The following is a 14,979-nucleotide window of genomic DNA, read 5'->3' as shown; positions in this document are numbered from 1 at the left end:
ACTTTGGGTAAACTACATTCCCTTTAAAAAAATGACGTGTCTAACATGATGCTATTGCTAAACTCTGTGATTGTTTTAAGGATTCAGGTCTGTTCTCTGTCATCACGGACCACTAAGGACAACATATTCAAGAGCTCAAGTATTTAAAAAGATGTTTAAATACATAGAGCCTAAACAAGTATCATTAGGAAATGATGAAAATATGACAGGTTTGCTTACTACATACCTGTGTTGCAAACATGAAGTAGTTTATTAGAATGAGAATTATGGACAAATTCAGTGTCTCAACAGTCTTGTGAAGTCCAACCAGTTCTTCATTGAAAATCCAGGATGCTTTTGAAATTGTAAATCCCCTCGGCTCTGCTAAGAAAAGACTGCAACAACTTTGTGTTTATCTTTCTTTGGCAGATTTACCTGTTCATGTACGGTCCAATACAGATCACATGTTCCTTGTCTTACTATGTGGAGAAAATGACAAAAAATTTGGAAGTGATAAGGTTTTCTCAGAGAAGTTAGCGGATTAAAAGATTTGAGGGTAAATGGAATTACCGTAGGTGGTGAAAGGGGCTCTTTATTGCATTGCTGGTGATAATTTGAGTTCACACAGCACTTGTGGGTTTACTGAAAACTTGCTTTACTTTTGCAGGTACTGTGAAATCACACAACGTGAGTTTCAGAGTGATGATCCAAATGTATACCACATTTATACTCACTCACCTTAGTGCACCCCTGAAAGGTCTAATTATGCTGTTGGTGATCTACACAGTAAAGCTGTGGACAGTCGAGATATCAAAGGCATAAAGGTAAACTGTTTTCAATACGCTGAAATCTTTTCATGTTTGTCAGCTGGGTCTCCCACCTTGTTTGGGCCATGACATATTTGAGTGTGTGTTGTCCTATGACATTGTACTGTACTTAAAAGTATTTCATTAAAAAAAAGGCTTGTATATTAATTATTGAACTGGTGCATCAAGCAGTTCAAGTGCAAAGGATCTGGTCCTCTTACAAAGCCATGTTCTGTTAACTCTGGGGTGTTCAAGCTTTCAGGTCAAGCTATCCAGAATTGGAATTTCTTAAGGTTGCTGCCTTTATTAATTGGTGGCAAAGTGCAAAATCCAGATGATGATGTGTGGAAGTTAACTCTCCAGCTTAAAGATATTGTTGATATGATTTGCGCACAGACGATTTCTTTGTCACAGGTGGCCTATCTTGACATTATAATCCAAGAATATTTGGAATCTGCGTTTATTTCCTGAGTGTAACGTGCGGTGGCCCGAGTGCCGCAGGACGAACAAGGTGCAGGTGTGTGCAGGTGTGGTTACAAACAAAACCACCCTCCCACTGCACGTGGCGGGCCAAACCACGTGACTCGGGGGAGGCGAGCGTTCCGTGACAGTGAGAGTCCACTAAGACCAAAACATAATTTCTTGCGACACTATCCAGCACTAATTTTTAAATTTGGCCCCTTGATTAGGTTGTGGACAATGCGTTTTGAAAGTAAACGCAGCTACTTCAAAAGGTGTGCCAGGCATTTGAAAAACTTTAAAAAATATCTGCCTAAATTTATCCAAAAGACAGAAGATGTTTCAGGCATGTCTTTCAGCTGGACCTGGACGTTGTCAGCTTCTGCAAGTCAAAGACAGTTGTACCTTCTACCCCAACCTTTACAGTGATGCAATTAAACATGCAGTTAGAGAGTTTGGCTTTTCAGAACACAGTACTAGTGTTTCCACAGAGGTGCAGTGTAAGGGTGCATCATATAAAAAAGGACATTTTCTTGTGTCAAAAAATGATGAGCACATGGAGTTTGGAGAACTTCTCATTATTTTAATTCAAAATGATACATCTGTGTATTTTGTAATGGATATACATAACGCTGACGTTCATTTTGAATACCATCTGTACTTTGTGACAAAACACAGTTCAAGGCTGGAATGTCTTAACATTAACAACTTGGTAGATTTTTACCATTGTACATTGTTAATGGGCACCAAGTCCTTCCACTGAAACACAGTGTATTGTCGAGGTAAACATGATCTGTGATGGAAACCATACTAAAAATTCACACATACTATGTAAGAAACGTATCACAAAATGAAAAGGTTTTTTTTATATATACACATACTTGATATCAGTGTAATGACAGTTTTTCCTTTTATTTGTACAGTAAGCAATCATCCATGATTCCAGAAATGACTGACTTGGGGCAAACATGGTTACACACCGCCATCAGTGAGGTCTTGCCTGACCTTCCAGAGATGATGAAGGATATTCTAGAAGAGACCTAACATTCCCTTGGGGTGGAGACATGATGATTTTAAGTTTACCGAGGAAGCCGATTTGCTGTCAGCATTGAGGCCAATTCAAGCCCGCAAAGTCCTGGCTGCTTGGAAGCTGAGCTGTATGTCAAAAGCAGTCATAGTAGCATGCATTCAAGTTAAATCTAAAATATAAAAGAATTCATATTATATTCTTAGAAATAATCTTCTGTGTATGTGTTTTTTTGCAGGCCAGACTGCTGAAACCAGTAGCTCTTCTGTTGGTGCCTCACCAGGACCACCTGCATTCTTGCAGTCACTTTCACCCAGAAATTCATCCTCAACCTCGTCCAGCAGCTGCCAAAGCCCTGATATAGACTGGATGGATACCTTTATGACCCCATGGGATAAGTTCCCAGAGGAACTGATGCAGTCATTGGAGAGAGGAAAAAGTCCTAGTCCACGATTGCGAAAGGAAATTGTCCGTTGTAACGTTGAGTGTACGGGGATACATGATTACAAAACAAGGGCTGGGATAAATGAAGGCAAACAGGAGTATCAAGCTATAACAAGACTCTAGGAAAATGATATGTACGCATAGAGTCAAGAAACATTCACAATGAACAGCAACCACACAGTGATCAAGGCATGGTTTAAATGCATGAACTAAACGAGGGACAGGTGTTGAAAATTAAGCGTGGGTCGGAGAAAACGAAACTACGAAATGGATCTAAGGTACACAATACAGGGAAAAACACGGAAGCTGGGAGGGAGTAATCATGACATCTAGATTATGGTGCGTGAGTGAAAGAGTTTGGCGTAAGAAAAAGGAACTACTGAAGTTGCCAAAAAGATGGTAACAAAATATCCTATATCTCTGCAAGACATAACGGAGACGTGATCGGTCCAGGGTCTCACTCTCTAGTCAAGCAATTACAAAATAGGGTAGATAATTTGAAGTGATCTACAACCCCAAGAATAAGAAAACAAAAGCATTACACTAATGAGTCTGATACAGATGAGGTTCCTCCAGAACGGAGAGCAGCAATCCAGGATACATATGGGTGCATTAACTGGGATCTAAAATTCTTGCCTCTTGGAGAGAACCCAGAAAGACAACAGGAGAAGAAAGAATAACTGAAGATGATGTCTCAGCAATCCGATGCAAATTCACATGAGGTCAAACTTCTAATGAAGATGACTTTCTACATACAACGTAAACACGTAAACCACAGGAAAAATATAAAATACCTCAAGGATTAGTGGCCATTTTTGTTCGATGAACTTGGCATGGCTTTCCACTTTAAGGATCTCACCAGAATTAGGCTTAATGAAACTCACACAGAATGTGGATCTGAAGGGCAAAACGTCTCCTGAACTACTGTGTGTGAACAGGAACAAAAAGTTCCTACAGGCTGTAACAAAGTTCAAAGTGATAAGGGGAGAGCTGAGTGGCTGCTCTGAAGACATCAAAGTGATGGGGCTGCTTCTGCTGTCCTACTTTGCTCAGAAGGAAGATGTGATGTTCTGTTATGTGGAGGACATATGCCTGGCAGGGGAAGTACAGATGGACCAAGTTCAGTTGAATCCCACCATTGTTGCGTGTGGTAAGTTAACATTTTTTCTTGGTCATTCTTTTATTCTCTCTTTTGAATGTTGGCTAACAGCAAGTATATCACTGCATTTAAGCTTAGTCAAAGTGACTCAGGCACTACATTAGTCTCCCCTAAACCTGCACATACACTGATTTCTGTATTGATGGTAAGCAATTTAACTGACCTTGAAAATATAAAAATATATAAAATCATTGTTTTGTGAAATGTTTCAGAAACTTGTTTTAATTTTGTCTGAATTATTTATCTTCTCCACACAAACAGTTTTCAGTGTTTTTATCTGCCTTACTAAGAATATGTCGGTGACCAACATCACAACAGCAACATAAGGTTGTGGGGTTTTTTTATTTTGTTTTTTTCTTCAGATTTTAAGCTTTTTGTCTGGTATAGATTGGGTTATGGGTGTAACGTTGGCCCGAGTGCCACAGGGCACGGGTCAGAACGCACAGACTCCCCTGACGTTGTGAAACATTTATTAACGAATAACATAAAAGACAATGGTGGCACATATTAACGACGTTAAACACAAACACACTTAAACGGAACATCAGCGCGAACACGCATAAACGGTTTACGTCGACACTAACCGTGACATAAGCAAAGGACATCAAGAATGACCAATGAAGAGGCACACACAGAAGGGGGTTTAGATAGACAGAACACTTAACCCTGTGCAGGTGTGTTTCAAGACGGAGGGCGTTGCTACATATGCATGTGAACCCCCCTGCATGCGGCAGGCCGTACGACGTGACTCGTGGGGGGAGAGAGCGTCCAGTGACGATGGGTCTATCTGAGATTGGCTTGTGAGTCTATTTGAGATTGAGTTATGGAGACCTGCTTTTTGAACAACATGGTTTTGCACAGAATATGTCTCTTGGCATGAACATTTTAAGGAATTTGACATCAAACTTTGAGAACTTTGTTTTTGCTTTCTTGTGTGGTTTTAGAAATGTTGCTGAAGATGGGGGAAAAAGGTGTTGATTTGTACTCCGTATATTCTAGCCTTCATGTTTTTAGCCCTGATTTTTCCCTAGTCTTTGTTATAGCCTGCTTCCCCTGTTTGCTTCCGTGTGTTTGTTTTGTGTGGAGGAAAAATCAATAGGACTTGAGCCAGATGTGCAGATGAGCAAGCTTTATTGGTTCTGTCCCTTATGCATCGAGGGAGAGAAGCCTCAAACTTCTCTCTCACATGCGTAGGACGGGTGGCGTCTCTCACGCCGGGAACAGGACCAGGATCAGGACACGTGGCGTCTGTTGTGGACATTTACTTTGCTTCGCTTTACTTTGCTTTGTGCTTCTATAGTCACAGCATAACAGTCCGTAGATAGGCGCGAGAGGCAAGGACATCAGCAGCTCACATGCTGTCCTAATCGTAGAGATAGAAGACACCACCTGCGCTCAGGCTAACCAAAACATAAAGTTCAGATACCTTGTAGGAGCTGTTGTTTCTTTTTTCTTTCTTTTCTTCTCTGTGTATAAGGGGAGGGGGACTGGTCCTGTTCCCGGTGTGAGAGACGCCACCCGTCCTGATCGTGGTCCTGTTCCTGGCGTGAGAGACGCGGCCCGTCCTGAGCCGGCTCCAGTTCCCGACATAGTGGATGCCGCCTGTCCTGTTACCACGTCTGTTCCCGTAGCCGTGCCCCCAGACCCGCCTGTTCCTGGAGTGGAGGGAGCCACTCCACGTGGCCTCGTGCCAGGCCTGTCCCCCTAGTCGCTCCTCGAAGCTCTCCTGTGTCTTCTACTTCCACCGCCCATGGGTTCCCACCTGTATTGCCTCGGCCTGTTTCTCCTGTTTCCAGTATGCCTGCTGTTTCTCCGTTGTTGTCTGCACCTACTGACCTGTTGTTTTTGCCTTCTCTGTTGCCTGGTTTTGTTTTTGCTCCTGTTACAGAAAGTCTTCTCAGTTTCCCACCATATGTTTTTCTATATTTCTTTCTTTCATGTCTCTTTCCCATGCTTTCATTCCATCTTCCCCTAACCAGGGTAATTTCAGTTCAGTAAGATGATCACTAATCGGTCACATGTTCTCCATTCTAATTTTTTGTGAAGTACACATTCTAAAAATGTATACGCTGGGAAATTACACATGATTTTGTTAACTACTTCTGGCTTAATAAATTCTTGGCAAGGCAAGTTATTGTCTGAGATATATATATATATATATTTTTTTTTATATACTGTAAAATTCTTTATCTGTGTGCACTAGATGACATTTTTCACGTTTATGGTAAAAATCCAACATCCGTATGATGGCAATTTAAATAAAATCATCTTAGGAGTGCTTTCAGTTTGCATTTAGTGTACAAGAATAGATCAAGAGATGAGAAATCCTTAATTAGTTTTACAGTTTATATTTAGACAGATTTTAGGTAGAGTCTTAGAACAGGATTTAAAGCCTTTGTAATAGATATAATAGTAATAAATGAATTATAGAGAAAATTCAAATGTAGTGTTTAGATGTTGCTTTGACTGAAACTCCTGCCATTAATATATCAAATGACCAGTACATTATACAAAACCTTTGAGTATAATTAGCAGAAAAAAATCAGTTAAATGACAGTCTTATAAGGAGGATTTTACAGTTAAATAATGTTGTTTCGTTTGACAACTGCATGTAAATATTACTGAAATTATTAGTTTAATATCAGTGTAATCATGTTAATTGAGCAAAAATGGCTGTTGGATTTACTGGTTCAAAATGTACTTTTTTGTCAATTACAATGTACACTTTACAGATTGTTCTTTAAAATTGTTTACAAGTTTACTGTATTTTTACAGAACTGTTCCGGCAAGCACAGCTGCCAACTTAAAAAAAAAAAATTTTTTATAGTGTGTGATTGCCAACAGTCCAGACCTGCTGAATTTCTATATATTTTCTCAAGCCAAAAATGAGTTCGCACTGCCTGCGTCTCACAACAAATCACTATATGATTATTTTATTTGTTTCGCTGAATTCAACCATTTATTAATATGTTGACTCAACCATAACTTTTTTGAGTAAATAAAATTTACGTGGTTCCAAAATTCTATTAATCGCCACTCATTGTTTATATTTCTTATCGTGTAATACTTTAATCCCACCTTCTCCTATTGCTACTATTTTAATATGTCCGTAATATGTACGATCTCTACTGCTGTAACTGTCACCAGTTTTATATTCTGTACCTCTGTCATTTACTTTATATTATGTTTATTACTAAAACAACGTCAATATATTTTGCGTGCACACATTTTATACTTCAATCTTATTAATCACGTTTAAACAGATGTTTGTGTATCCATTCACTTCCTTTGTTAAATTAGGGACTTCCCCTATACGACCATACCACAGTAATCTTAATTATACCCCAGAAGAACTGTTAAGATGGTAGTCGTGGTATAACGATACTTTATTGCAGGTGATGTATTAACTCGCGATGGCCACATCAAGACAAACAGTTGAAAACAAAACAATTAACATTGATCTCAGCACTATTTTCCTCACAAGCTCTATTATTCTTCTCTTCTCGTTTATTCTCTGCGCATTTTCTTTACTTCACTCGTAGACAAAAACAAGTGGGACAAATACAACATTTAACATTTATCGCGTCAGCGCTCTTCTCTGGAGCTTTCTATTTCTCTTTATTTCTCTTTATTCACTTTCCCTGTATAGTTTTTTTTTTTTTTTTTACTATTTTCACACCGGCTGGTTTTCTGTGTCTTACTCTTGTTTTTATTGGATTCAGACTCTGGTCACAGAACAAAGCAGCTTTGGCTCATCCATCAGCTTCTGCTTTGTCCTGCTGACAGCGTGGGTCCGTTGCCAGTTGATCCAATAGATCCAATTGATCCCCGTACGGGCCACCAATTAATGTCGTTCCTTAATGTTTCCCATTCTCCAGTTACTTTATTAAGTACACTTTAAATAGAAAATAAAGCTGCAGACTCAAGAACTAATTGAAGAGAATAGCCGGTCTTTATACTGAGCTCAATGTTACAAACGAGGCATTGTCTAACAATCACACAAAGAACACACATTTATATACAGTTTTCAGATATATTAAGTAAACTTTTTTTACATAGTAGCGTTTGAAATCTCCACCGCTATGTTCAAACATACATTATTCAATATGTGCAAACTGAGATCCATCATTATACAAATTGAAGCTTGACACCATTATATCCCATTAGAAGATTTTCCTTTTATTTAAACAAAGATGATCCCAACTCACACCACCAAGCACCTGCAAGATGATGTTGCAGTTCAATATCACCCTGCCCTTGTTGTAAGGTAACGAACCTTGCTTAGCCATAGAACTCTCGAAGAGGCTTTCAAGTCTTTTAAAAACAGAGATCTTTTCCAGCACTAATGAAGTTATTTCTCACGGGAACAGGTCAGAGTAATCTGCCTTAGACTTCTACAGAAGCCTTGAAAGCCCCTTCATCAGTGTCTCTGTTCTGCACCTACAAACTCAAAAAGGTCTCTGATCTTAAGATACCGCAGAAACATTATTCATCTTTATGCTTTCAAATACAGTCTTGCACCACTCTGCAGCTGTTACAAAGAGCTTCAAAGCCTATTATAATTAGATCACAGTTCGCCTCATGAAAATACAGATAAAAGTTTGGCCTTTCCTTGAAGTGCTACATCTAAAAGCATGAAGGAGCTGAAGATGAGCCACCACGGTGTTTGAAGTTTTATATCCCTTCATAAGTGTAGGAGGGTCAGTCATGTATAAATAACCAAAAAATGCAGATTGACAAGTGTTCAGTAAAATGATAATAATAAACAACTGAACTATGAGCATTTGCTGTTTTTGGCTTTATTGTGGATGCAAGTCCCATGTTTCATCCAATATGGTAGCAAATGCCTTTAAATTATAGCTGACTTTTCTGTATTTTAATCTAACAGTTGCTGTTCAGATTAAATTCAGTGTATTAGAGTTGAATATGAAAACACCAAAAACTGTCTATACATGTTAACTTAAAAATTGAACTGTACATGTGAGACTGTTATTTTACTCTTTACCATCTTTACAAAATCACACAGTGCAAAGTTAATTTAAGAGTTAGTGTTTAGTAGGAACTCCTCCCTTATAAATCAGCCAGATATTATTATGGCACTCACACAAAGGCACTGTGTCCTGAATGGTGAATGGGCATGACATCAGCATATGCCTCTTCCAGGGAGAGCAGGACATTGCTGGTCCTCTGACCCCCATGGGCCAGTGCAAGGAGTCGGAGAAGATCTCTGTAGGCATCTGGCCCTGCTACAACATCCACCACCCTCTCCTTCTCCAGCAACTCAGTCTTCAGTCTCTCTGCCATGCAACCTACAAGAGAGCAAGCACACATATGCGTATACGGGCGCGTGAACCCACACACAAACATACATGCGCACACACGAACATTTCAGACTGAGAGATACATTTGAACGTGAATGAAGAACTATGGTGAAGTGAGAAGTTACCCAGGACTCCTATCTTTAATGGAGTGCTGCTCTTTAGACACTTCTTTTTCAGAACTGCTGGATGTTTGAGTCTGTTCCAGATGGTCTGCTCTGCCTTTTCCCTGTCACAATGATTTTTATTTTTTCCAACAGAAAATAGCATTACATCCAAGCAAAAAATGTCACTGAAGTCAAGGACTGCTGTCAAGTTGCACAAGATTGGCAACGTATAGATTCACTGTGTAAAATACAAACAGAAATAGGCTTTTCCTACCTTATGGAGCATGTGACAAGAAGCACCACATCTGCCTGTATAAAAAAAAAAAAAAATTAGGAAAGATGAGAATGAAAGCTTTCAAATAAAGGAAGCGCTGTGTTTATCAAGGGTCAAAGGTCAAGGCATTGACACTTACCTCTGATAGTTCGTGGGTCCGAACATATCCACCCTTCTGAAGAATGGACCACGCAATTTCAGTGTCGTTGACGTTCATCTGACAGCCGTATGTTTCGAAATACACTGCAAGATGTAAACACCAAAATAAAATTGGCAACGACTACCGGCATACTGACACATGGGAATTAAAATCCTAAAGCCTGAACTATCATGGCAACAAATGCAGTTACATACCTTTCCGTAGCTGCGCCAGACCACTTTCTTCAGGAAGATACGATTCCTCATGTTCCTGTTGCGTCTCAGTTGAACTTTTGCCTGAAGAACTCTTAATGACGACAGCTTGGTCTTAAATGTGCTCACTCTCGTCTCATCAGTCTCATTAGTAGGAGTGCTAGATAGAGACACTGAGCAATAACCTCTGCATTTGTCGGCGAGTCGAGATAAACACTTTTGAACAGAAAACACTAGAAGTCTAAGCCTGCGGGCAGACATCATGTCTAAACGGGAGATTCAGCTACAAAGCCATGAACAAGACAAGAAACTCAATTTAACTTTAAAAGTAACGTTAGCTAAGGCTAAGTGCTAACTTAGCAATGGTGCTGTGGTTTGCGCAGAACAATTTTATATACAAAAGTATATTATCAGCGAGCTAACAAATCTGTACAAGCAGCCAATAAATATAAAAATATCTGTAGCTTAGTTAGGTAACCTAATAATTCAGCTGTAACATACACTCACGTATGACCCCACACGGTTAACATTGACATGCAGTTTTGTAGTTTTCAAAATAACGGTTTCATTAAAACGTAACAGTGATACTCGTGTTTCAGTTCTAAGACAAGTAAACGGTGTAACTTGGGAGGGAGATCAATCGCAAAAATATCGATTTACGTTTTTTAATTCATATTTTTGTAATTAATAGTTTTGTAATTAATAGTTTTTTAATTAATAGTTTTGTGAAATCTTATATTTAACATAAACGGCTACTTTTATTTTGCAAGTGTTTACTTGTTAGTCATAAGTAGTGTTTTGTGAGATGATTGTTCGTTTTCACACATGGCTTTCTGTCCATCACATACTCTGATCTAATGACGAATGCGTAATTTATTTTATAAGTGGACTTCACACTTCGTTCTGTTACCTAAGGGTCAGTACAACATACTCATTTAAACAGTGAAAAGTGCTATAAACAATAAGTCCTAGAGTTTGTTAAACAACATAAACAAGACCCTACAATAATTACTAATTTAGTCAGTCAATATGGCAGCAGTGTCAGTTGTTCTTTAAATATTCTGCAAATAGATGGGTCTTCAGTCTGCGCTTGAAGACCGCAAGGGACTCTGCTGTCCGGACAGCAAGTGGGAGTTCATTCCACCATCTTGGAGCCAGGACAGAAAATAGTCTCGATGCTTGTCATCCATGAGATCTGAAGCAAGGTATTTCAAGCCGAGCCAGACTTGAGGTTCGAAGTACTCCAGGTACGGATCGGGCTTTGACCATTGACCTCATGTATGAAGGGGCTGGTTCATTTTTGGCTTTGTAGGCAAACATCAAGGTTTTGAATCTGATGCGTGCAGCTACAGGGAGCCAAAGAATTATTACCACACTGAGTCAATATCAAGTATTATTCTTTAAGAGATGCTAACAGCTGACAGTGTGTGTTGGAACTCTACATAGACTATAGTTTGAATTAAATATGTGCTGTATCAACAGTTTTAAAAATTTTAAAAATATTATGTTTTCAAGATATTCAGATATATTGCAATATATTATAAAGAATTCTCAAGAAAATCAAAAATGAGTTAAATAATATTTTCCAGAATAGTACGTATCAGCTAAGTAAACTTGTACATTTGCTTATTTCATTTTTAATTTATTTTTCTCTTTAAACTGTTATCATTGTGGTGACCGTTGTCAGCCAGAGGAGGATGCCCCCCCACTCCCCCCCGCCTTGAGTCTTGGTTCTTCTCAAGGTTTCTTCCTCATGCTCTAGGGAGCTTTGCCTTGCCACTGTCGCTCTTGGCTTGGACATTTGTAAAGCTGCTTTTTCACAACATCTGTTGTAAATGGCACTGAATAAATACATTTTGAATTTGAATTTTGAATTTGAATTTATATTAGCTTTGCATAAATCATGGAATAAACTTGAAGTTCTTGGTAATCATCTAAGACTTTGGACTGTATTGTTTGTGATTACAGAAATTTCTTAAAGATGTTATATTTGTATCATAAAATATGAGCTGGACCCTCAAAAAAACAATTGAACACAGGCTATGTTAAACATGAAATAATTGCATTTTATTTTATCTTTATTACTTCTACAAAACTTCAAGCATAAGTTTTTATTATTATTGCTTGATCGACGTGACTTTTCATTCTCATTCATGCTCTCATCTTCTCATCTTCCTGGGGACGCTCTCTGTCTCGGAGCAGTGAGAGGAGCTCGGGGAGTTTGTCTCTCTCCTCCTCTTCCTGGAGCTCCTTTGCTCCGTCTGGCTCCTGCAGCTCTGGCCCACGGCAGGAGCAGCATTGGAACTGTGAGCTCTGACCTCACTAGGAAATCTGACAGTGTTTCCAGACCAGGAGCTGTACTGAGGTTGGTAATTCTGTGCCATCACCAAGAAATCAGCTTTAGGTGCACTGGAGGCATAAGTAGCTGGTGTATTGTACAATACACCCTGCTGCAGCGTATTGTAAGCCGGATACCATCCAAGTGTGGAACTATTCCCTGCCGCCCCAAAGCTGGCACCCCATGCATCAGCCTTCCAAGCATTCCTGCCCAGCAGAGGGTGGTCCCTGCCATATCCTGGGGCCATGTAGCCAAAGGACTCTCTTGGAATTCTGTTTCGTAGATATTCGTGGACATCGTCTATGATTTTGCTCACGCCGTCCAGAGCCGGATGTCTGACAAACTGTGTGTTCCCCTCAGTGGAAGCTGCTGGAAGCTGAAATGAGAAATTGCTCTGCTGCTGAAGAGTCCAGTCATCATCATTATCAGCTTCATCATCATCATAATCGCTTTCATCCTCTGACTCTTCAGCCTGTTCACCCTGATGCTGGGGGCTTTCTGGGAGAGGTGGGAGAGGTACCTGACCTGCATCCTCTACCTCATTGTTGACGGGGGGGCTGAGGCCCAGTGGTTTCACTTGGTGCTTTCTCAGTAAGGGTCAGAGGGACACCACACTGAACACAATCATGCAGATTGGATCCGCACACTGAGGAAAGAAAAAAATTCATCAGGTCTCCACTGTTGCCAGGTTTTGCAATGAAATGGGTCATGTGGGTCTGTTTTTTGCAAGCGGCATGTGTCATTTTGGCAAATCTGACAAAGGTGGCACAAGCACAAACATGCTTCCTTCATGTTAAATGTTTTCTTCCAACTTGGGGTTTTGTTCTAAAAATACAGTAAAGTAAAATATTTTGTATGTACATACCTTTGCAGTCGACCCGATGCAGCTTAATGACCGGGAACATTTTTTAAAGTCCAGAATTGTTTCGTGGTTTTGTTTGAAAACATAAACTAGTAACACTGTCGCTACGTTCACCTTGCTGTGACTGTGTTCCGAATGAATGTTTGGAAATGACTTTAGAATTTAGACGCTATCAGTGTTCTATGACATCGTGCTTCTGACGTAGTTGGCGTCGCGGTTCCCACGGCGACGCCACCATGTTTGTTTACTTCCTTGATTTGGTCCCTATCGGCTCCGCCCTCTGCTTAGTACCGCCTCCTGTTACTGTAATCACCTGCAGCGCGTTAGTCCTCGTTAGTCTTTCTGTGTATAAGCGCTCTCGGTAGGTAGGTTTCATTTTGGAGCGTCTGTGTTTTGGATAACGCTCTTTGCTCGGTTTTTGACCCTGGGCTGTTTTTGGCTTCTGTTTGTGGGATAAGCGTGTTTTCTAATAAAGTTGCATTCGTGTTACTGCTACGATGTGCTCAGAACATTACGATAGTGTTTCAGGTGGAGAAAATCTTCATTTTTTTTAAATTTACTTTGCTTAAATGTGCTGATACAAAGATTGTGAAACAATTAATGTTTTTAATTAACTGATTAAAGTTTTACTCTGAATGAACACATTTTACGAATATATAGAAATGTTAACCTTATTACATTTTCTTTGATGAGGAAATGGGTATTTTGGATGTTTTAACCTTTTAAACATGTTTTAACCTTTTAAACTTTTAAATATTACCGTAAGGTTGTAAATACGTTAATTAATATTTTAGGTATTTTGATTATTCGTTTTGCAATTTTGATTAAAAATTAAAAAAATTAAAAAAAAAAATAAAAAATCAAGCTATTTAAACATGTCCAAGAATTGCTGTCCGCTCTCTCATCTTTGGATAACCAGCTTGGTAAAAATGCGACCTTTGACATCAGTGACCTCACAACTTTAAAAAAGGTCTATCTTCATTCGACTAAAGGCATAAACTGCGTGCTCCTATATTATATCAGTTCATTTGAATTTCTCACTTTGTCTCCATACTCAGATGAGTTAAAGCTAAAAATGTCCACCCCATTGTGATGAAATATTGAGTTAATAAACATTATTTTAGAATATCAAAATATATGTTTGAAATGCTAACTTTAGCTAAAATTGTCCACCCGCTGACATGACAGTTGCACAATACAGTGAACATATACTTGCATATACCTTCTTTGCTGTTTTCTTGTTGTTTTGTTTTAAGTAATATTTCCTAATAACTATTAAACTATTGATGTTCAGCTACGACAGGAGCTGAAGTAGCAAAGAGGAAAAGGTCCAGGTGAGATGCAGACCCTTGGAGGAAAGAGACAATTACCTGTGAAATCAGAGAGAGAGAAAGCGCTGTAGAAAAGGTGAGGAGATTTTAACAAAAAAGGGAATTCATGACTGAAAAAGAAAGGTATGCCAAAAAAAACCCCAAAACAAAACAGAGTCGAGAAAGGAATAGTTGCCATGACAACTAAACATTCTTGAAGAGCTATAAACTGTGTTATCAAGGTGTATTTTAAATGTTCATAACTTTGCTTTTAATGGCTTTAAACGTTATATATAGCTTAGAAGTATGTAGAGGTTGGAGGAATATGTGTGGCTATATTTGGGCTATTTCTTCTGTTTGAGTGGTTTGTAGCATTTAGCCTTGGACATTGAGAATGCTGAAAAGTCTAAATGTGTCTGTGAAAGCTTTAGAAGTATAAAGTGATTGATTTTTAAATTAGTAATGAAAATGCTGAGGTAATAAAATGATATTGTAAGCAGAAAAGTATGGATGGTCCCGAATAAACTGATTTCATGCAGGAAAGA

The 14,979-nt window shown here is 39.1% G+C and overlaps 1 protein-coding gene across 1 annotated transcript; it reads right to left on the bottom strand.

The window, feature by feature from the left end:
* Nucleotides 1-8,114: 8,114 nt before the first annotated feature.
* Nucleotides 8,115-10,188, bottom strand: LOC118242861 (mitochondrial tRNA methylthiotransferase CDK5RAP1-like). Its single transcript, XM_035535786.1, has 6 exons — nt 10,110-10,188; nt 9,928-10,032; nt 9,713-9,816; nt 9,574-9,608; nt 9,321-9,421; nt 8,115-9,183 (listed from the first exon to the last, which is right to left on the bottom strand). The coding sequence occupies exons 1-6, from the start codon at nt 10,186-10,188 to the stop codon at nt 8,975-8,977; spliced, it is 633 nt and encodes a 210-aa protein (XP_035391679.1). The 3' UTR covers nt 8,115-8,974.
* Between the last annotated feature and the right edge of the window lie 4,791 nt (nt 10,189-14,979).

Source organism: Electrophorus electricus, chromosome 17 (assembly GCF_013358815.1).
Source record: "Electrophorus electricus isolate fEleEle1 chromosome 17, fEleEle1.pri, whole genome shotgun sequence".
Taxonomy (NCBI): Eukaryota; Metazoa; Chordata; class Actinopteri; order Gymnotiformes; family Gymnotidae; genus Electrophorus; species Electrophorus electricus.
Note: the sequence above shows the minus strand (reverse complement) of the source record. Positions and strands in the feature narration are given on the sequence as shown.